Source organism: Oncorhynchus masou, chromosome 27, assembly GCF_036934945.1.
Source record: "Oncorhynchus masou masou isolate Uvic2021 chromosome 27, UVic_Omas_1.1, whole genome shotgun sequence".
In the NCBI taxonomy this organism is placed as follows: Eukaryota; Metazoa; Chordata; class Actinopteri; order Salmoniformes; family Salmonidae; genus Oncorhynchus; species Oncorhynchus masou.
The window spans coordinates 6790260-6813474 of NC_088238.1; the positions used below are offsets into that span (position 1 = coordinate 6790260).

Below are 23215 nucleotides of genomic sequence, written 5' to 3' on the forward strand. Positions count from 1 at the left end.
TGGTATAAAGTAGTGTCCCATAAGACTCTGGTATAAAGTAGTGCCCCATTAGACTCTGGTATAAAGTAGTGCCCCATTAGACTCTGGTATAAAGTAGTGCCCCATTAGACTCTGGTATAAAGTAGTGCCCCATTAGACTCTGGTATAAAGTAGTGCCCCATAAGACTCTCGTATAAAGTAGTGCACCATAAGACTCTGGTATAAAGTAGTGTACCAGGCCCCATTAGACTCTGGTATAAAGTAGTGCCCCATTAGACTCTGGTATAAAGTAGTGTACCAGGCCCCATTAGACTCTGGTATAAAGTAGTGCCCCATAAGACTCTGGTATAAAGTAGTGCACCAGGCCCCATTAGACTCTGGTATAAAGTAGTGTCCCATTAGACTCTGGTATAAAGTAGTGCCCCATAAGACTCTGGTATAAAGTAGTGCCCCATAAGACTCTGGTATAAAGTAGTGCCCCATTAGACTCTGGTATAAAGTAGTGCACCATAAGACTCTGGGATAAAGTAGTGCCCCATTAGACTCTGGTATAAAGTAGTGCCCCATAAGACTCTGGTATAAAGTAGTGCCCCATTAGACTCTGGTATAAAGTAGTGCCCCATTAGACTCTGGTATAAAGTAGTGTACCAGGCCCCATAAGTCTCTGGTATAAAGTAGTGCCCCATAAGACTCTGGGATAAAGTAGTGCCCCATTAGACTCTGGTATAAAGTAGTGCCCCATAAGACTCTGGTATAAAGTAGTGCACCATAAGACTCTGGGATAAAGTAGTGCCCCATTAGACTCTGGTATAAAGTAGTGCCCCATAAGACTCTGGTATAAAGTAGTGCCCCATTAGACTCTGGTATAAAGTAGTGCCCCATTAGACTCTGGTATAAAGTAGTGTACCAGGTCCCATAAGACTCTGGTATAAAGTAGTGCCCCATAAGACTCTGGTATAAAGTAGTGTACCAGGCCCCATTAGACTCTGGTATAAAGTAGTGTACCAGGCCCCATTAGACTCTGGTATAAAGTAGTGCCCCATAAGACTCTGGTATAAAGTAGTGTACCAGGCCCCATAAGACTCTGGTATAAAGTAGTGCCCCATTAGACTCTGGTATAAAGTAGTGCCCCATAAGACTCTGGTATAAAGTAGTGCCCCATTAGACTCTGGTATAAAGTAGTGTCCCATTAGACTCTGGTATAAAGTAGTGCCCCATAAGACTCTGGTATAAAGTAGTGCCCCATTAGACTCTGGTATAAAGTAGTGTCCCATTAGACTCTGGTATAAAGTAGTGTCCCATTAGACTCTGGTATAAAGTAGTGTCCCATAAGACTCTGGTATAAAGTAGTGCACCATAAGACTCTGGTATAAAGTAGTGTCCCATAAGACTCTGGTATAAAGTAGTGTCCCATAAGACTCTGGTATAAAATAGTGCCCCATTAGACTCTGGTATAAAGTAGTGCCCCATAAGACTCTGGTATAAAGTAGTGCACCAGGCCCCATTAGACTCTGGTATAAAGTAGTGTCCCATTAGACTCTGGTATAAAGTAGTGTCCCATAAGACTCTGGTATAAAATAGTGCCCCATTAGACTCTGGTATAAAGTAGTGCCCCATAAGACTCTGGTATAAAGTAGTGCACCAGGCCCCATTAGACTCTGGTATAAAGTAGTGCACCATAAGACTCTGGTATAAAGTAGTGCCCCATTAGACTCTAGTATAAAGTAGTGTACCATAAGACTCTGGTATAAAGTAGTGCACCATAAGACTCTGGTATAAAGTAGTGTACCATTAGACTCTGGTATAAAGTAGTGCCCCATTAGACTCTGGTATAAAGTAGTGCCCCATTAGACTCTGGTATAAAGTAGTGCCCCATTAGACTCTGGTATAAAGTAGTGCCCCATAAGACTCTCGTATAAAGTAGTGCACCATAAGACTCTGGTATAAAGTAGTGTACCAGGCCCCATTAGACTCTGGTATAAAGTAGTGCCCCATTAGACTCTGGTATAAAGTAGTGTACCAGGCCCCATTAGACTCTGGTATAAAGTAGTGCCCCATAAGACTCTGGTATAAAGTAGTGCACCAGGCCCCATTAGACTCTGGTATAAAGTAGTGTCCCATTAGACTCTGGTATAAAGTAGTGCCCCATAAGACTCTGGTATAAAGTAGTGCCCCATAAGACTCTGGTATAAAGTAGTGCCCCATTAGACTCTGGTATAAAGTAGTGCACCATAAGACTCTGGGATAAAGTAGTGCCCCATTAGACTCTGGTATAAAGTAGTGCCCCATAAGACTCTGGTATAAAGTAGTGCCCCATTAGACTCTGGTATAAAGTAGTGCCCCATTAGACTCTGGTATAAAGTAGTGTACCAGGCCCCATAAGACTCTGGTATAAAGTAGTGCCCCATAAGACTCTGGGATAAAGTAGTGCCCCATTAGACTCTGGTATAAAGTAGTGCCCCATAAGACTCTGGTATAAAGTAGTGCACCATAAGACTCTGGGATAAAGTAGTGCCCCATTAGACTCTGGTATAAAGTAGTGCCCCATAAGACTCTGGTATAAAGTAGTGCCCCATAAGACTCTGGTATAAAGTAGTGCCCCATTAGACTCTGGTATAAAGTAGTGCCCCATTAGACTCTGGTATAAAGTAGTGTACCAGGTCCCATAAGACTCTGGTATAAAGTAGTGCCCCATAAGACTCTGGTATAAAGTAGTGTACCAGGCCCCATTAGACTCTGGTATAAAGTAGTGCCCCATTAGACTCTGGTATAAAGTAGTGTACCAGGCCCCATTAGACTCTGGTATAAAGTAGTGCCCCATAAGACTCTGGTATAAAGTAGTGTACCAGGCCCCATAAGACTCTGGTATAAAGTAGTGCCCCATTAGACTCTGGTTTAAAGTAGTGCCCCATAAGACTCTGGTATAAAGTAGTGCCCCATTAGACTCTGGTATAAAGTAGTGTCCCATTAGACTCTGGTATAAAGTAGTGCCCCATAAGACTCTGGTATAAAGTAGTGCCCCATTAGACTCTGGTATAAAGTAGTGTCCCATTAGACTCTGGTATAAAGTAGTGTCCCATTAGACTCTGGTATAAAGTAGTGTCCCATAAGACTCTGGTATAAAGTAGTGCACCATAAGACTCTGGTATAAAGTAGTGCACCAGGCCCCATTAGACTCTGGTATAAAGTAGTGTCCCATTAGACTCTGGTATAAAGTAGTGCCCCATAAGACTCTGGTATAAAGTAGTGCACCAGGCCCCATTAGACTCTGGTATAAAGTAGTGTCCCATTAGACTCTGGTATAAAGTAGTGTCCCATAAGACTCTGGTATAAAATAGTGCCCCATTAGACTCTGGTATAAAGTAGTGCCCCATAAGACTCTGGTATAAAGTAGTGCACCAGGCCCCATTAGACTCTGGTATAAAGTAGTGCACCATAAGACTCTGGTATAAAGTAGTGCCCCATTAGACTCTGGTATAAAGTAGTGTACCATAAGACTCTGGTATAAAGTAGTGCCCCATTAGACTCTGGTATAAAGTAGTGTCCCATAAGACTCTGGTATAAAGTAGTGCCCCATTAGACTCTGGTATAAAGTAGTGCCCCATAAGACTCTGGTATAAAGTAGTGCCCCATTAGACTCTGGTATAAAGTAGTGTACCATAAGACTCTGGTATAAAGTAGTGCCCCATTAGACTCTGGTATAAAGTAGTGTACCATAAGACTCTGGTATAAAGTAGTGCACCATAAGACTCTGGTATAAAGTAGTGTACCAGGCCCCATTAGACTCTGGTATAAAGTAGTGCCCCATTAGACTCTGGTATAAAGTAGTGTACCAGGCCCCATAAGACTCTGGTATAAAGTAGTGCCCCATTAGACTCTGGTATAAAGTAGTGCCCCATAAGACTCTGGTATAAAGTAGTGCCCCATAAGACTCTGGTATAAAGTAGTGCCCCATTAGACTCTGGTATAAAGTAGTGCACCATAAGACTCTGGTATAAAGTAGTGCCCCATTAGACTCTGGTATAAAGTAGTGCCCCATAAGACTCTGGTATAAAGTAGTGCCCCATTAGACTCTGGTATAAAGTAGTGCCCCATTAGACTCTGGTATAAAGTAGTGTACCAGGCCCCATAAGACTCTGGTATAAAGTAGTGCCCCATAAGACTCTGGTATAAAGTAGTGTACCAGGCCCCATTAGACTCTGGTATAAAGTAGTGCCCCATTAGACTCTGGTATAAAGTAGTGTACCAGGCCCCATTAGACTCTGGTATAAAGTAGTGCCCCATAAGACTCTGGTATAAAGTAGTGTACCAAGCCCCATAAGACTCTGGTATAAAGTAGTGCCCCATTAGACTCTGGTATAAAGTAGTGCCCCATTAGACTCTGGTATAAAGTAGTGCCCCATAAGACTCTGGTATAAAGTAGTGTACCAGGCCCCATAAGACTCTGGTATAAAGTAGTGCCCCATAAGACTCTGGTATAAAGTAGTGTACCAGGCCCCATTAGACTCTGGTATAAAGTAGTGCCCCATTAGACTCTGGTATAAAGTAGTGTACCAGGCCCCATTAGACTCTGGTATAAAGTAGTGCCCCATAAGACTCTGGTATAAAGTAGTGTACCAGGCCCCATAAGACTCTGGTATAAAGTAGTGCCCCATTAGACTCTGGTATAAAGTAGTGCCCCATTAGACTCTGGTATAAAGTAGTGTACCAGGCCCCATAAGACTCTGGTATAAAGTAGTGCCCCATAAGACTCTGGTATAAAGTAGTGTACCAGGCCCCATTAGTCTCTGGTATAAAGTAGTGCCCCATTAGACTCTGGTATAAAGTAGTGTACCAGGCCCCATTAGACTCTGGTATAAAGTAGTGCCCCATAAGACTCTGGTATAAAGTAGTGTACCAAGCCCCATAAGACTCTGGTATAAAGTAGTGCCCCATTAGACTCTGGTATAAAGTAGTGCCCCATTAGACTCTGGTATAAAGTAGTGCCCCATAAGACTCTGGTATAAAGTAGTGTACCAGGCCCCATAAGACTCTGGTATAAAGTAGTGCCCCATAAGACTCTGGTATAAAGTAGTGTACCAGGCCCCATTAGACTCTGGTATAAAGTAGTGCCCCATTAGACTCTGGTATAAAGTAGTGTACCAGGCCCCATTAGACTCTGGTATAAAGTAGTGCCCCATAAGACTCTGGTATAAGGTAGTGTACCAGGCCCCATAAGACTCTGGTATAAAGTAGTGCCCCATTAGACTCTGGTATAAAGTAGTGCCCCATAAGACTCTGGTATAAAGTAGTGCACCAGGCCCCATTAGACTCTGGTATAAAGTAGTGCACCATAAGACTCTGGTATAAAGTAGTGCCCCATTAGACTCTGGTATAAAGTAGTGTACCATAAGACTCTGGTATAAAGTAGTGCCCCATTAGACTCTGGTATAAAGTAGTGTCCCATAAGACTCTGGTATAAAGTAGTGCCCCATTAGACTCTGGTATAAAGTAGTGCCCCATAAGACTCTGGTATAAAGTAGTGCCCCATTAGACTCTGGTATAAAGTAGTGTACCATAAGACTCTGGTATAAAGTAGTGCCCCATTAGACTCTGGTATAAAGTAGTGTACCATAAGACTCTGGTATAAAGTAGTGCACCATAAGACTCTGGTATAAAGTAGTGTACCAGGCCCCATTAGACTCTGGTATAAAGTAGTGCCCCATTAGACTCTGGTATAAAGTAGTGTACCAGGCCCCATTAGACTCTGGTATAAAGTTGTGCCCCATAAGACTCTGGTATAAAGTAGTGTACCAGGCCCCATAAGACTCTGGTATAAAGTAGTGCCCCATAAGACTCTGGTATAAAGTAGTGTCCCATAAGACTCTGGTATAAAGTAGTGTCCCATAAGACTCTGGTATAAAATAGTGCCCCATTAGACTCTGGTATAAAGTAGTGCCCCATAAGACTCTGGTATAAAGTAGTGCCCCATTAGACTCTGGTATAAAGTAGTGCCCCATTAGACTCTGGTATAAAGTAGTGTACCAGGCCCCATAAGACTCTGGTATAAAGTAGTGCCCCATAAGACTCTGGTATAAAGTAGTGTACCAGGCCCCATTAGACTCTGGTATAAAGTAGTGCCCCATTAGACTCTGGTATAAAGTAGTGTACCAGGCCCCATTAGACTCTGGTTTAAAGTAGTGCCCCATAAGACTCTGGTATAAAGTAGTGTACCAAGCCCCATAAGACTCTGGTATAAAGTAGTGCCCCATTAGACTCTGGTATAAAGTAGTGCCCCATTAGACTCTGGTATAAAGTAGTGCCCCATAAGACTCTGGTATAAAATATATATATATATATATCCCATTTAGCAGACGCTTTTGTCCAAAGCGACTTACAAGTCGGCAGGGGCCACTACTTTTACATATGGGTGGTCCCAGTGGGAATCGAACCCACGACGCTTGGCGTTGCAAGCACCATGCTCTACCGACTGAGCCACACAGGACTAGTGTACCAGGCCCCATAAGACTCTGGTATAAAGTAGTGCCCCATAAGACTCTGGTATAAAGTAGTGTACCAGGCCCCATTAGACTCTGGTATAAAGTAGTGCCCCATTAGACTCTGGTATAAAGTAGTGTACCAGGCCCCATTAGACTCTGGTATAAAGTAGTGCCCCATAAGACTCTGGTATAAAGTAGTGTACCAGGCCCCATAAGACTCTGGTATAAAGTAGTGCCCCATAAGACTCTGGTATAAAGTAGTGCCCCATTAGACTCTGGTATAAAGTAGTGCCCCATTAGACTCTGGTATAAAGTAGTGTACCAGGCCCCATAAGACTCTGGTATAAAGTAGTGCCCCATAAGACTCTGGTATAAAGTAGTGTACCAGGCCCCATTAGACTCTGGTATAAAGTAGTGTACCAGGCCCCATTAGACTCTGGTTTAAAGTAGTGCCCCATAAGACTCTGGTATAAAGTAGTGTACCAAGCCCCATAAGACTCTGGTATAAAGTAGTGCCCCATTAGACTCTGGTATAAAGTAGTGCCCCATTAGACTCTGGTATAAAGTAGTGCCCCATAAGACTCTGGTATAAAATATATATATATATATATCCCATTTAGCAGACGCTTTTGTCCAAAGCGACTTACAAGTCGGCAGGGGCCACTACTTTTACATATGGGTGGTCCCAGTGGGAATCGAACCCACGACGCTTGGCGTTGCAAGCACCATGCTCTACCGACTGAGCCACACAGGACTAGTGTACCAGGCCCCATAAGACTCTGGTATAAAGTAGTGCCCCATAAGACTCTGGTATAAAGTAGTGTACCAGGCCCCATTAGACTCTGGTATAAAGTAGTGCCCCATTAGACTCTGGTATAAAGTAGTGTACCAGGCCCCATAAGACTCTGGTATAAAGTAGTGCCCCATAAGACTCTGGTATAAAGTAGTGTACCAGGCCCCATAAGACTCTGGTATAAAGTAGTGCCCCATTAGACTCTGGTATAAAGTAGTGTCCCATTAGACTCTGGTATAAAGTAGTGCCCCATTAGACTCTGGTATAAAGTAGTGCCCCATTAGACTCTGGTATAAAGTAGTGCCCCATTAGACTCTGGTATAAAGTAGTGCCCCATTAGACTCTGGTATAAAGTAGTGCCCCATTAGACTCTGGTATAAAGTAGTGCCCCATTAGACTCTGGTATAAAGTAGTGCACCATAAGACTCTGGTATAAAGTAGTGCCCCATTAGACTCTGGTATAAAGTAGTGCACCATAAGACTCTGGTATAAAGTAGTGCACCATAAGACTCTGGTATAAAGTAGTGCACCATAAGACTCTGGTATAAAGTAGTGCACCATAAGACTGGTATAAAGTAGTGCCCCATAAGACTCTGGTATAAAGTAGTGCCCCATAAGACTCTGGTATAAAGTAGTGCACCATAAGACTCTGGTATAAAGTAGTGCACCATAAGACTGGTATAAAGTAGTGCCCCATTAGACTCTGGTATAAAGTAGTGCACCATAAGACTCTGGTATAAAGTAGTGCACCATAAGACTGGTATAAAGTAGTGCCCCATAAGACTCTGGTATAAAGTAGTGCCCTATAAGACTCTGGTATAAAGTAGTGTACCAGGCCCCATAAGACTCTGGTATAAAGTAGTGTCCCATTAGACTCTGGTATAAAGTAGTGTCCCATAAGACTCTGGTATAAAATAGTGCCCCATTAGACTCTGGTATAAAGTAGTGCCCCATAAGACTCTGGTATAAAGTAGTGCACCAGGCCCCATTAGACTCTGTTATAAAGTAGTGCCCCATAAGACTCTGGTATAAAGTAGTGTCCCATTAGACTCTGGTATAAAGTAGTGCACCAGGCCCCATTAGACTCTGGTATAAAGTAGTGCCCCATAAGACTCTGGTATAAAGTAGTGTCCCATTAGACTCTGGTATAAAGTAGTGTCCCATTAGACTCTGGTATAAAGTAGTGCCCCATTAGACTCTGGTATAAAGTAGTGCCCCATTAGACTCTGGTATAAAGTAGTGCCCCATAAGACTCTGGTATAAAGTAGTGCCCCATTAGACTCTGGTATAAAGTAGTGCCCCATTAGACTCTGGTATAAAGTAGTGCCCCATTAGACTCTGGTATAAAGTAGTGCCCCATAAGACTCTGGTATAAAGTAGTGCCCCATTAGACTCTGGTATAAAGTAGTGCCCAATTAGACTCTGGTATAAAGTAGTGCCCCATTAGACTCTGGTATAAAGTAGTGCCCCATAAGACTCTGGTATAAAGTAGTGCCCCATAAGACTCTGGTATAAAGTAGTGCCCCATTAGACTCTGGTATTAAGTAGTGTACCATAAGACTCTGGTATAAAGTAGTGCCCCATTAGACTCTGGTATAAAGTAGTGTACCATAAGACTCTGGTATAAAGTAGTGTCCCATAAGACTCTGGTATAAAGTAGTGCCCCATTAGACTCTGGTATAAAGTAGTGCCCCATAAGACTCTGGTATAAAGTAGTGCCCCATTAGACTCTGGTATAAAGTAGTGCCCCATTAGACTCTGGTATAAAGTAGTGCACCATAAGACTCTGGTATAAAGTAGTGTCCCATTAGACTCTGGTATAAAGTAGTGCCCCATAAGACTCTGGTATAAAGTAGTGCACCAGGCCCCATTAGACTCTGGTATAAAGTAGTGCATTATAAGACTCTGGTATAAAGTAGTGCCCCATTAGACTCTGTTATAAAGTAGTGCACCATAAGACTCTGGTATAAAGTAGTGCCCCATAAGACTCTGGTATAAAATAGTGCCCCATTAGACTCTGGTATAAAGTAGTGCCCCATAAGACTCTGGTATAAAGTAGTGTCCCATAAGACTCTGGTATAAAGTAGTGCCCCATTAGACTCTGGTATAAAGTAGTGCCCCATTAGACTCTGGTATAAAGTAGTGCACCATAAGACTCTGGTATAAAGTAGTGTCCCATTAGACTCTGGTATAAAGTAGTGCCCCATAAGACTCTGGTATAAAGTAGTGCACCAGGCCCCATTAGACTCTGGTATAAAGTAGTGCACTATAAGACTCTGGTATAAAGTAGTGCCCCATTAGACTCTGTTATAAAGTAGTGCACCATAAGACTCTGGTATAAAGTAGTGTCCCATAAGACTCTGGTATAATGTAGTGCACCATAAGACTCTGGTATAAAGTAGTGTACCAGGCCCCATTAGACTCTGGTATAAAGTAGTGTCCCATTAGACTCTGGTATAATGTAGTGTACCATAAGACTCTGGTATAAAATAGTGCCCCATTAGACTCTGGTATAAAGTAGTGCCCCATAAGACTCTGGTATAAAGTAGTGTCCCATTAGACTCTGGTATAAAGTAGTGTCCCATTAGACTCTGGTATAATGTAGTGTACCATTAGACTCTGGTATAAAGTAGTGTCCCATTAGACTCTGGTATAATGTAGTGTACCATTAGACTCTGGTATAAAGTAGTGCCCCATTAGACTCTGGTATAAAGTAGTGCCCCATTAGACTCTGGTATAAAGTAGTGCCCCATAAGACTCTGGTATAAAGTAGTGCCCCATTAGACTCTGGTATAAAGTAGTGCCCCATTAGACTCTGGTATAAAGTAGTGCCCTATTAGACTCTGGTATAAAGTAGTGCCCCATTAGACTCTGGTATAAAGTAGTGCCCCATTAGACTCTGGTATAAAGTAGTGTCCCATTAGACTCTGGTATAAAGTAGTGCCCCATTAGACTCTGGTATAAAGTAGTGCCCCATTAGACTCTGGTATAAAGTAGTGCCCCATTAGACTCTGGTATAAAGTAGTGCACTAAACAGTGATAGGCCATCAGTCCTTCTCTCTCATGTACCTGTCTGTTGGCACGTAAAGTACACTGGTATAGTATTTCAGTATACTCCCACGTGTGTGTGTGTGTGTGTGTGTGTGTGTGTGTGTGTGTGTGTGTGTGTGTGTGTGTGTGTGTGTGTGTGTGTGTGTGTGTGTGTGTGTGTGTGTATTTCTTGTGGGTGTTATGATGTATAATGGTGAGTGTGTCACATTGATTTACTGTAACAATGTAGAAACCCTTATCTCAGGAAAGCAGTCCACACACACACACACACACACACACACACACACACACACACACACACACACACACACACACACACACACACACACACACACACACACACACACACACACACACACACACCTCCCTTCAAGTGTGGGCTGCAACACAGGAATTACTCTCCTCAGACAAAGAGAGAGAAACACTGGGTTCTCTATGTCTCTGAAAATGATGTTTGGTTTAATCATCTTACCATCCAGGGCAGAGGAGAGGGGGAGTGGAGGGAAGGAGAGGAGGAGAGGGGTAGTGGATGGAAGGAGAGGAGGGAAGGAGAGGGGGAGTGGAGGGAAGGAGAGGTGGAGAGGATGAGAGGGGGAGTGGAGAGGAGGAGAGGGGGAGTGGAGGGAAATAGAGGAGGAGATGAGGGAAGGAGAGGGGGAGTTCAGGGAAATAGAGGAGGAAAGTGGGAGTGGAGGGAAGGATAGGAGAAGAGGAGGAGGGAGTGGATAGAGGAGGGGGGGAGTGAAGGGAAGGAGAGTAGGGAAGGGGGTGGAGGAGGGGGGGAGTGGAAGGAAGGATAGGAGAGGAGGAGAGGAGGGAATAGAGGAGGAGAGGGGGAGTGGAGGGAAGGAGAGGAGGAGAGGAGGGAAGGAGAGGAGGAGTGGAGGGAAATAGAGGAGGAAAGTGGGAGTGGAGGGAAGGATAGGAGAAGAGGAGGTGGGGGGTGGAGGGAAGGAGAGGAGGAGAGGAGGGAAGGAGAGGAGGAAAGTGGGAGTGGAGGTAATGAGAGGAGAAGAGGAGGGGGGAGTGGAGGGAAGGAGAGGAGGAGAGGGAAATACATTTACATTACATTTAAGTCATTTAGCAGACGCTCTTATCCAGAGCGACTTACAAATTGATAGAACTAACACCCTACTACTGTCCTAGAACTAACACCCTACTCCTGTTCTAGAACTAACAACACCCTACTACTGTTCTGGAACTAACACCCTGTGACTGTTCTAGAACTAACACCCTACTACTGCCCTAGAGCTAACACCCTACTACTGTTCTAGAACTAACAACACCCTACTACTGTCCTAGAACTAACACCCTACTACTGTTCTAGAACTAGCAACACCCTACTACTGTCCTAGAACTAACACCCTATGACTGTTCTAGAACTAACACCTTACTACTGTCCTAGAACTAACACCCTACTACTGCCCTAGAACTAACACCCTACTACTGTTCTAGAACTAACACCTTACTACTGTCCTAGAACTAACAACACCCTACTACTGTTCTAGAACTAACAACACCCTACTACTCTCCTAGAACTAACAACACCCTACTACTGTTCTAGAACTAACAACACCCTACTACTGTTCTAGAACTAACAACACCCTACTACTCTCCTAGAACTAACAACACCCTACTACTGTTCTAGAACTAACACCCTACTACTTTCCTAGAACTAACAACACCCTACTACTCTCCTAGAACTAACAACACCCTACTACTGTTCTAGAACTAACAACACCCTACTACTGTTCTAGAACTAACAACACCCTACTACTCTCCTAGAACTAACAACACCCTACTACTGTTCTAGAACTAACACCCTACTACTTTCCTAGAACTAACAACACCCTACTACTCTCCTAGAACTAACAACACCCTACTACTGTTCTAGAACTAACAACACCCTACTACTGTTCTAGAACTAACACCCTACTACTGTTCTAGAACTAACACCCTTCTACTGTTCTAGAACTAACACCCTACTACTGTCCTAGAACTAACAACACCCCAGACCAATAGAGTCCATTTCAATAGAGTTATTCAATAGTTATTCACCTTTTACCGTAGAACAGAGTCCTATCTAAGGGATGGGTTTTGTGTTGCATTGAATTGTGTCTGTGTGGCTGTGTCACTCCTCCCTGTCTTGGGACACCAGCCACCAGCGTTGCCAGATGGGCAACAGTACCATCGCTAACATAACACTGATGCTGCCAGTGGGATGTGTATATCCTCTTTGCTACTGATTGTCTTCATATTTATAGTCATGGCTCTGAGCTGTCTATTGTCTCAGTGAAGATGGAGTCTTACAAACGGTCCTCTGTCTCCTTTATACACTGACTGGACAAAAAATTAAGAACACCTGCCATTTCCATGACACACTGACCAGGTGAATCCAGGTGAAAGCTATGATCCCTTATTGATGTCATCTGTTAAATACACTTCAAATCGGTGTCGATGAAGGGGTGGAGTCAGGTTAAAGAAAGATCTTTAAGCCTTGAGACAGTTGAGACATGGATTGTGTATGTGAGCCATTCAGAGGGTGAATGGGCAAGATACAAGATGTAAGTGCCTTTGAACAGGACGTGGTAGTAGGTGCCAGGTGCACCGGTTTGAGTGTCTCAAGAACTGCAACGCTGCTGGGTTTTTCACACAATAGTTTCCTGTGTGTATCAAGAATGGCCCACCACCCAAAGGACATCCAGCAGACTTGACACAACTGTAGGAAGCATTGGAGTCAACATGGGCCGGCATCCCTGTGGAACCTTTCAACACCTTGTAGAGTTCACGCCCCATGGACCACTATCCCTGTGGAACCTTTCAACACCTTGTAGAGTTCACGCCCCATGGACCACTATCCCTGTGGAACCTTTCAACACCTTGTAGAGTTCACGCCCCATGGACCACTATCCCTGTGGAACCTTTCAACACCTTGTAGAGTTCACGCCCCATGGACCACTATCCCTGTGGAACCTTTCAACACCTTGTAGAGTTCACGCCCCATGGACCACTATCCCTGTGGAACCTTTCAACACCTTGTAGAGTTCATGACCTGATGATTTGAGGCTGTTAGGAAGGTGTCCTCAATGTTTTGTACACTCAGCATTCCTTAGTGCACCAGGGCCGATGGTGTGCACTATCTAGGGACTAGGGTGCCATTTGGAAAACAACCTCAGTCACATCGAACCCTTTCTGGTGTTTCCTCTGTCCTTGGCAAGCTCTCTCCATCACCTCTCTCTCTATTTCCCTCCATCATCTCTCTCTCGCTCTATTTCCCTCCATCATCTCTCTCTCTCTTTCCCTCCCTCTCTCTCTCTGTCTCTCTCTCTGTCTCTCTCTCTTTCCCTCTATCATCTCTCTCTCTCTTTCCCTCCATCATATTTCTCTCTATCTACCTCTTTCTCTCTACCTCTTTCTCTCTACCTCTTTCTCTCTACCTCTTTCTCTCTACCTCTTTCTCTCTCTCTCTCTCTCTCTCTGTCTCTCTGCCTCTCTCTGTCTCTGTCTCTCTCTCACTCTCTCTGCCTCTCTCTCTCTGTCTCTGTCTCTCTTTATCTCTCTCTCCTCTCTCTGTCTCTGTCTCTCTTTATCTCTCTCTCCCTCTCTCTGTCTGTCTCTCTCTCTCTCTCTCTCTCTCTCTCATTGAAATGCTCATTCCTATGCTAATGATATGCAGTATGAAGCTATTCAGCGTTGTAAGTAATTTAGTACAGAATAAATTATTCACTTTGGTGTTTTGTAACGCATATTTTAGTGGTTTTGCATTTTTGAAGGATAATATTTGTGTCTATGTTGCATTGGGGAAATAATGTATTATAGCAGTGGTCCTTCGTGCTAGAATGTACCTTTATCTCATCACTGGTAAAACAATGCTGAACAAAAATATAAACGCAACATGTAACAATTTCTAAGATTTTACTGAGTTACAGTTCATATAAGGAAATCAGTCAATTGAAATACATTCAAGTAGGCCCTAATCTATGGATTTCACATGACTGGGCAGAGGGGCAGCCATGGGTGGGCCTTGGAGGGCCCACCCACTGTGGAACCAGGCCCACCCACTGTGGAACCAGGCCCAGCCACTGTGGAACCAGGCCCAGCCACTGTGGAACCAGGCCCACCCACTGTGGAACCAGGCCCACCCACTGTGGAACCAGGCCCACCCACTGTGGAACCAGGCCCAGCCACTGGGGAACCAGGCCCACCCACTGTGGAACCAGGCCCAGCCACTGGGGAACCAGGCCCACCCCTGTGGAACCAGGCCCACCCACTGTGGAACCAGGCCCACCCACTGGGGAACCAGGCCCACCCACTGTGGAACCAGGCCCACCCACTGTGGAACCAGGCACAGCCAATCAGAATGAGTGTTTCCCTACAAAAGGGTTTCATTACAGCCAGAAATACTATTTTTTATTACAGTTCATGAAACGTGGGACAAAAACTGTACATGTTGTGTTCATATTTTTGTCCAGTTTATATCAAAGAGAGGTACTACCTGTTTATCTCATTGGGTAAATATATGAAGGAGAGGTACTACCTGGTAAATATATGAAGGTGAGGTACTACCTGGTAAATATATAAAGGAGAGGTACTACCTGGTGAATATATATAAGGAGAGGTACTACCTGGTAAATATATAAAGGGGAGGTACTACCTGTTTATCTCATTGGGTAAATATATGAAGGAGAGGTACTACCAGGTAAATTTATAAAGGAGAGGTACTACCTGGTAAATATATGAAGGAGAGGTACTACCTGGTAAATATATGAAGGAGAGGTACTACCTGGTAAATATATGAAGGAGAGGTACTACCTGGTAAATATATGAAGGAGAGGTACTACCTGGTAAATATATAAAGGAGAGGTACTACCTGGTAAATATATAAAGGAGAGGTACTACCTGGTAAATATATAAAGGAGAGGTACTACCTGGTAAATATATGAAGGAGAGGTACTACCTGGTAAATATATGAAGGAGAGGTACTACCTGGTAAATATATAAAGGAGAGGTACTACCTGGTAAATATATGAAGGGGAGGTACTACCTGGTAAATATATAAAGGGGAGGTACTACCTGGTAAATACATGAAGGAGAGGTACTACCTGGTAAATACATGAAGGAGAGGTACTACCTGGTAAATATATAAAGGAGAGGTACTACCTGGTAAATATATGAAGGAGAGGTACTACCTGGTAAATATATGAAGGAGAGGTACTACCTGGTAAATATATAAAGGGGAGGTACTACCTGGTAAATATATAAAGGATAGGTATTACCATCCTATACTGTTATAGTACCCTCTAGCCAGACTCCATTATAGTACTTATAGTACCCTCATGCCAGACTCCATTATAGTAATTATAGAACCCTCATGCCAGACTCCATTATAGTACTTATAGTACCATCAAGCCAGACTCCAGTATAGTACTTATAATACCCTCAAGCCAGACTCCATTATAGTACTTATAGTACCCTCAAGCCAGACTCCATTATAGTACTTATAGCACCCTCAAGCCAGACTCCATTATAGTACTTATAGTACCCTCAAGCCAGACTCCATTATAGTACTTATAGTACCCTCAAGCCAGACTCCATTATAGTACTTATAGTACCCTCAAGCCAAACTCCATTATAGTACTTATAGTACCCTCAAGCCAGACTCCATTATAGTACTTATAGTACCCTCAAGCCAGACTCCATTATAGTACTTATAGTACCATCAAGCCAGACTCCATTATAGTACTTATAGTACCCTCAAGCCAGACTCCATTATAGTACTTATAGTACCATCAAGCCAGACTCCATTATAGTACTTATAGTACCATCAAGCCAGACTCCATTATAGTAATTATAGAACCCTCAAGCCAGACTCCATTATAGTACTTATAGTACCCTCAAGCCAGACTCCATTATAGTACTTATAGTACCCTCTAGCCAGACTCCATTATAGTAATTATAGTACCCTCAAGCCAGACTCCATTATAGTACTTATAGAACCCTCAAGCCAGACTCCATTATAGTACTTATAGTACCATCAAGCCAGACTCCATTATAGTACTTATAGTACCCTCAAGCCTGTCTCCACACGATCATCATCATTTCCTCAACCTATCAGACGAGCTCTTGTTGTTGTGTCATGCTGTGATGAGAGTCTACGGTTTCGCGAAGTGAAGAGATTTTACCAGCGCTGCTTCCGGTGACCCGAAGATAACTGATTTTCTCTGCACGCGTGTCACTGTTGATTTGTTGCCGCTGTTCACGCTACTGATGATACAAAATGTAACAGAGAAATGATCTGCTTGTCTCATCCTCTCTCTGTCTCTCTGTATCTCTGTCTCTATGTCTCTCTGTCTCTTTATGTCTCTCTCTCTATCTCTCTCTCTGTATATCTGTCTCTCTGTCTCTGTCTCTCTCTCTCTCTATCTCTCTCTCTGTATCTCTGTCTCTCTCTCCTCTCTCTCTCTCTGTCTATGTCTCTCTCTCGCTCTCTTTCTGTCTCTCTATCTCTCTCTCTCTGTCTATGTCTCTCTCTCACTCTCTTTCTTTCTCTCGCTTTCTCTATCTGCACAGCCTCCCTCTCTCTTTCCCCGTGCCTTCCTTCATCCCTCCATCCCTCTCTCTCTCTCTCCCCTCCATCCCCCACTCGCCCCCCCCCTCCCTTCCTCCCTCCCTCCCTCCCTGTCTTTGCCTGAGGCATCAAAGCCACTGGTGTGGAAAGACCTTTTAAAAGATGGAAGTTTTCCAGATATATCTCTAGCACCATTTCCTGTGTGTTGAACTGAAGTGACGAAAACTATTAGCCTTGACCAATCAAATCGATCTGACAGAAAGGTCTCCATTATTGAGTGTTGAGGACTGTTGCGAACGCACATTGAGAGTAACGCGTACACACACACACACACACACACACACACACACACACACACACACACACACACACACACACACATACACACAAACCTTTTTTTTTACCTTCCCTGTCTCTCACACGTACTGTGTGTTGCGTTGTGAATACCTCTCGTTCAAGCCTGCCCATACAGTACAAGCATAATATACAAGTACATAACATTACCTATTGCCAGGGGCCCTACAATACATTACACTGTCCCCATTCCCTTGTGTTGTATACAGCCAATCACTGACAGATCAGAAAGATCCAGACCTGTCAGTCACTGTCGCTAACAAGGTGTGTTCTGTCTCTCTCTCTCTGTTCCATGTTCCTCCTGTCGCTGTCTTTGATGATTCTGTCTCTCTCTCTCTGTTCCATGTTCCTCCTGTCGCTGTCTTGGATGATGCTGTCTCTCTCTCACTAGGTAAGAACATTATCGTCTATCATTACCAGTGTGTGTGTGTGTGTGTGTGTGTGTGTGTGTGTGTGTGTGTGTGTGTGTGTGTGTGTGTGTGTGTGTGTGTGTGTGTGTGTGTGTGTGTGTGAAAGTAAGTGTCAGCAGTGTGATGCATATAGCCTATACTGTTACACTGTGAGGTATATAGCCTAGCTACTCTATACTGTTACACTGTGAAGCATATAGCCTAGCTACTCTATACTGTTACACTGTGAGGTATATAGCCTAGCTACTCTATACTGTTACACTGTGAGGTATATAGCCTAGCTACTCTATACTGTTACACTGTGAAGCATATAGCCTAGCTACTCTATACTGTTACACTGTGAGGTATATAGCCTAGCTACTCTATACTGTTACACTGTGAGGTATATAGTCTAGCTACTCTATACTGTTACACTGTGAAGCATATAGCCTAGCTACTCTATACTGTTACACTGTGAGGTATATAGCCTAGCTACTCTATACTGTTACACTGTGGGGTATATAGCCTAGCTACTCTATACTGTTACACTGTGAGGTATATAGCCTAGCTACTCTATACTGTTACACTGTGAAACATATAGCCTAGCTACTCTATACTGTTACACTGTGAAGCATATAGCCTAGCTACTCTATACTGTTACACTGTGAAACATATAGCCTAGCTACTCTATACTGTTACACTGTGAAGCATATAGCCTAGCTACTCTATACTGTTACACTGTGAGGTATATAGCCTAGCTACTCTATACTGTTACACAGTGAAGCATATACTGTTACACTGTGAAGCATATAGCCTAGCTACTCCATACTGTTACACTGTGAAGCATATAGCCTAGCTACTCCATACTGTTACACTGTGAAACATATAGCCTGCTGTTTAACATGTACACACTGTGTTGATGACTGCTGAGGGGTGGACAGAGAGACTTGAACAGTGATATACAAAGGATATATATGCTACAAATAATTGTCTGGAGATGGAAGAGGGAAACAGTCGCCTCTTTATTCATGTGAACGACTTCATACTCTCTGTCCACCAGGCAACCACATCAAACAGTGTATATATATATGGCTTATGATTCAAACAGTAGAGGCATCAGGGACAATCATTGTACAATACAAATCAACATCAATATTAGGATGAAGATCAATATGAATGTTAAACTCCATAGAAATATTGCAATGAAGAATTCTCATATTGCAGATTCCTGCTACAAAAGCGACGAAGAAGGTAACCAGAAAACGGATTGTGGTGGAGAATGGTTTGCGTAGACATACACATGTAGATCTGTCTGGCTTTTCACTGTTGCTGTTCTGTGTCTATAGATCTACCTGGTTTGTGTCACTAACTGTACTGTATAGAGCTGATTGTCTAACGTTACTAAAACAGTAGCTGTCAGTTTAGCTGTTCTAAATGTATATCCGGCTGGTTTCTTGTCGTTTACTCATAGGTTGTACGTCCATCACGCGCTGACGTCATGCCGTTGTTATGTTACGTTGTTATGAACGTTGTCAAGCTGTGCTCTACCAGTGGTGATAAACCCAGTCATTCTGGACGGAGGCAAGCTACTGTTTAGTCTAAATTACACTATAGTGCCTGGACATACGATGGCATTGTTAAAGTAGTGAAATATTGAGTAGGAAACAACTTTACCATGCATTATCATGTCGTCAAATTTACTTTAGACGTGTCAATGTTGTCATTAGCTTGCAAAGTTCGTCAAAAATAGCTAGTAATGCTAGCGTTAGCTAGCTCAAATCCGGTGGCCTCCCCGCAATTTTAGCTAATTAGCTAACATTATACTGCATCTATAATACATCAAAGTGACGACAAAAGGTTTCCCTATTAATTATTTTCCTCATTTTGAAAGTCATTTTTATTTCCAAGCCACTAATGTAGTTTTGATTAAATCTTCATCAGCTCTCATTGACGATGCATTGAGTAGAATGCTCAGTCGGGCCTAGGTCCAAAACAATATTGTGACCAAACATACAAACCATGAACAGCTAACCTGTATAGGTCACTATAGCTGTTCTATAGTTGAATCATGTATGGAGTTGGTTGTCTTGTCACTCTAGTAGTACTGTGTGGATGTGGCTGGCTTTCTTGTCAATATATATGTTTTAGTTCAGGGTGGCTTTCTTGTCAATATATATGTTTTAGTTCAGGGTGGCTTTCTTGTCAATATATATGTTTTAGTTCAGGGTGGCTTTCTTGTCAATATAGATGTTTTAGTTCAGGGTGGCTTTATTGTCAATATATATGTTTTAGTTCAGGGTGGCTTTCTTGTCAATATATATGTTTTAGTTCAGGGTGGCTTTCTTGTCAATACATATGTTTTAGTTCTGGGTGGCTTTCTTGTCAATATATATGTTTTAGTTCTGGGTGGCTTTCTTGTCAATACATATGTTTTAGTTCTGGGTGGCTTTCTTGTCAATATATATGTTTTAGTTCAGGGTGGCTTTCTTGTCAATATATATGTTTTAGTTCTGGGTGGCTTTCTTGTCAATACATATGTTTTAGTTCTGGGTGGCTTTCTTGTCAATATATATGTTTTAGTTCTGGGTGGCTTTCTTGTCAATATAGATGTTTTTGTTCTGGGTGGCTTTCTTGTCAATACATATGTTTTAGTTCTGGCTGGCTGGTCTAGCTATTCTGTAGCCTATAGATTGGCTGTCAGGCTAAATCCATTTTGAATTCCTTCCCTTTTTGACAGCGTCCCTTTTGATTTAAACTAAAACCATCCGTACATGTTTTCCTGGTAGAAAAGGGGTCAGAATGTGACTTTTTGGAGCTGGATGTTAAACCGTTTAAGAGATCAAGGTGCTCTGAGTCGACCCATTTAGCATACACCACCATACTATCGCTGTCACAGATACACTGTTGAGTTTGATATCATTTAAAAGCTAACAAACAGTGTTGTTAAACTATTTTATTATACCTTTAAAAAAACTATACACATTTTAATGTTTAAACCTTTATTTAACCAGGCAAGTCAGTTAAGAACAAATTCTTATTTTCAATGACAGCCTAGGAACAGTGGGTTAACTGCCTGTTCAGTGGCAGAATGACAGATTTGTACCTTGTTAGCTCAGGGATTTGAACTTGCAACCTTCTGGTTGCTAGTCCAATGCTCTAACCACTAGGCTACCCTGCCGCCCCTTTAACCTCAAATGTCTAAAAACATAAATTATGTAAAAAAAATATATATTATTTTTGTCATATTCACATATGTTGTAGCTAAGATGATATTTGACTGATGTTTTTGTGTCGTGCCCACGATCGGATGAGACACAACATGCTCTTGAATACAGGGAGGAGGTCTCATTTCAACCGTAGAAATATAAATCATAGAATGGGTCTATCCGTTCAGGCCACTGCAATTGAGTTGGTACACCATTGACATTTAAATTTAATGAACATGTTTTACATTCTAATTAATACCACAACGATGACCTGCCTGTCCACCCACGGTCAAATGTCAACTTGAAAGGTCATGTCTATTCTAGTATCTGAATGTCTATGAGTACAATAGGTTTTCTATTGGAGGACTGACAGTATCATTTAAAACAACAGCTGTTCCCATTCAAGTCAACATTCTCTGATGTGTGAACCTCCAATCTTCTCTGTGGTACCATTTGAAAGGTTCATATTTCAATTGTATTCCCTTGTTAGTACATTTAACAGCTAAAACATGACACTCACACTGTATTCAAGTGCATACTAAGTATAACCTCCACATGTGGCGCATATTGAAGTCATCAGATAAGCTGTGTCCTTTGTGGTGAGTGTGAGCCTGTTAAGTCAGCGGCTCGCTGGCTGTGAAGTTTGAAATGATTTGATCCGGAGGAGACGAGTGAGTGAGAGGAAGTGGATTAAAATGAATAATAAGATCACGGAGAGGACAGGAAGGGGAAAGTGGAGGAGGCGCTGGAACGCAATGCCGCAACCTAAAATAACCAAATCCTCCTCAGTGAGAGAGAGAGAGGAGTGCTTATCACGCCACTCCAGAGGAATGATGGGAGACGAAGGGGCCTGTGGCCCTGTGTTAGTTATTCAACCAGAACTGAGCTCTCTACTCTTATGGGATTCACTTTTTCAGACACATAATAAATCCAAATTGACAATCCTGGCATCCTGCTATGGAAGAGTACCATAACCTGTGTTGTTCTGTACATCAGTTTACTCCTATACTGGACCTGTGTTGTTCTGTACAGCAGTTTACTCCTATACTGGACCTGTGTTGTTCTGTACATCAGTTTACTCCTATACTGGACCTGTGTTGTTCTGAACAACAGTTTACTCCTATACTGGACCTGTGTTGTTCTGAACAACAGTTTACTCCTATACTGGACCTGTGTTGTTCTGTACAACAGTTTACTCCTATACTGGACCTGTGTTGTTCTATACAGCAGTTTACTCCTATACTGGACCTGTGTTGTTCTGTACAGCAGTTTACTCCTATACTGGACCTGTGTTGTTCTGTACAACAGTTTACTCCTATACTGGACCTGTGTTGTTCTGTACAGCAGTTTACTCCTATACTGGACCTGTGTTCTGTACAGCAGTTTACTCCTATACTGGACCTGTGTTGTTCTGTACAACAGTTTACTCCTATACTGGACCTGTGTTGTTCTGTACAACAGTTTACTCCTATACTGGACCTGTGTTGTTCTGAACAACAGTTTACTCCTATATTGGACCTGTGTTGTTCTGTACAGCAGTTTAATTCCTATACTGGACCTGTGTTGTTCTGTACATCAGTTTACTTCCTATACTGGACCTGTGTTGTTCTGTACAACAGTTTACTCCTATACTGGACCTGTGTTGTTCTGTACATCAGTTTACTCCTATACTGGACCTGTGTTGTTCTGACTATACAACAGTTTACTCCTATACTGGACCTGTGTTGTTCTGTACATCAGTTTACTACCTATACTGGACCTGTGTTGTTCTGTACATCAGTTTACTACCTATACTGGACCTGTGTTGTTCTGTACATCAGTTTATTCCTATACTGGACCTGTGTTGTTCTGTACATCAGTTTACTCCTATACTGGACCTGTGTTGTTCTGTACATCAGTTTACTCCTATACTGGACCTGTGTTGTTCTGTACATCAGTTTACTCCTATACTGGACCTGTGTTGTTCTGTACAGTCATTTTACTACCTATACTGGACCTGTGTTGTTCTGTACAACAGTTTACTACCTATACTGGACCTGTGTTGTTCTGAACAACAGTTTACTCCTATACTGGACCTGTGTTGTTCTGTACAGCAGTTTACTCCTATACTGGACCTGTGTTGTTCTGTACATCAGTTTACTCCTATACTGGACCTGTGTTGTTCTGTACATCAGTTTACTCCTATACTGGACCTGTGTTGTTCTGTACAACAGTTTACTCCTATACTGGACCTGTGTTGTTCTGTACATCAGTTTACTCCTATACTGGACCTGTGTTGTTCTGTACATCAGTTTACTCCTATACTGGACCTGTGTTGTTCTGTACAGCAGTTTACTCCTATACTGGACCTGTGTTGTTCTGTACATCAGTTTACTCCTATACTGGACCTGTGTTGT

General features: G+C 42.7%; 1 protein-coding gene across 1 annotated transcript in view; it reads left to right on the top strand.

The window, feature by feature from the left end:
- LOC135516569 (glutamate receptor-interacting protein 1-like) overlaps nucleotides 1-23215 on the top strand; it is a 942640-nt gene that overhangs the window by 586343 nt on the left and 333082 nt on the right. The window contains exon 2 of the mRNA XM_064940920.1: nucleotides 18838-18864. Within this exon, the coding sequence (XP_064796992.1) occupies nucleotides 18838-18864 (27 nt within the window). The remainder of the gene's footprint in view (nucleotides 1-18837; nucleotides 18865-23215) is intronic.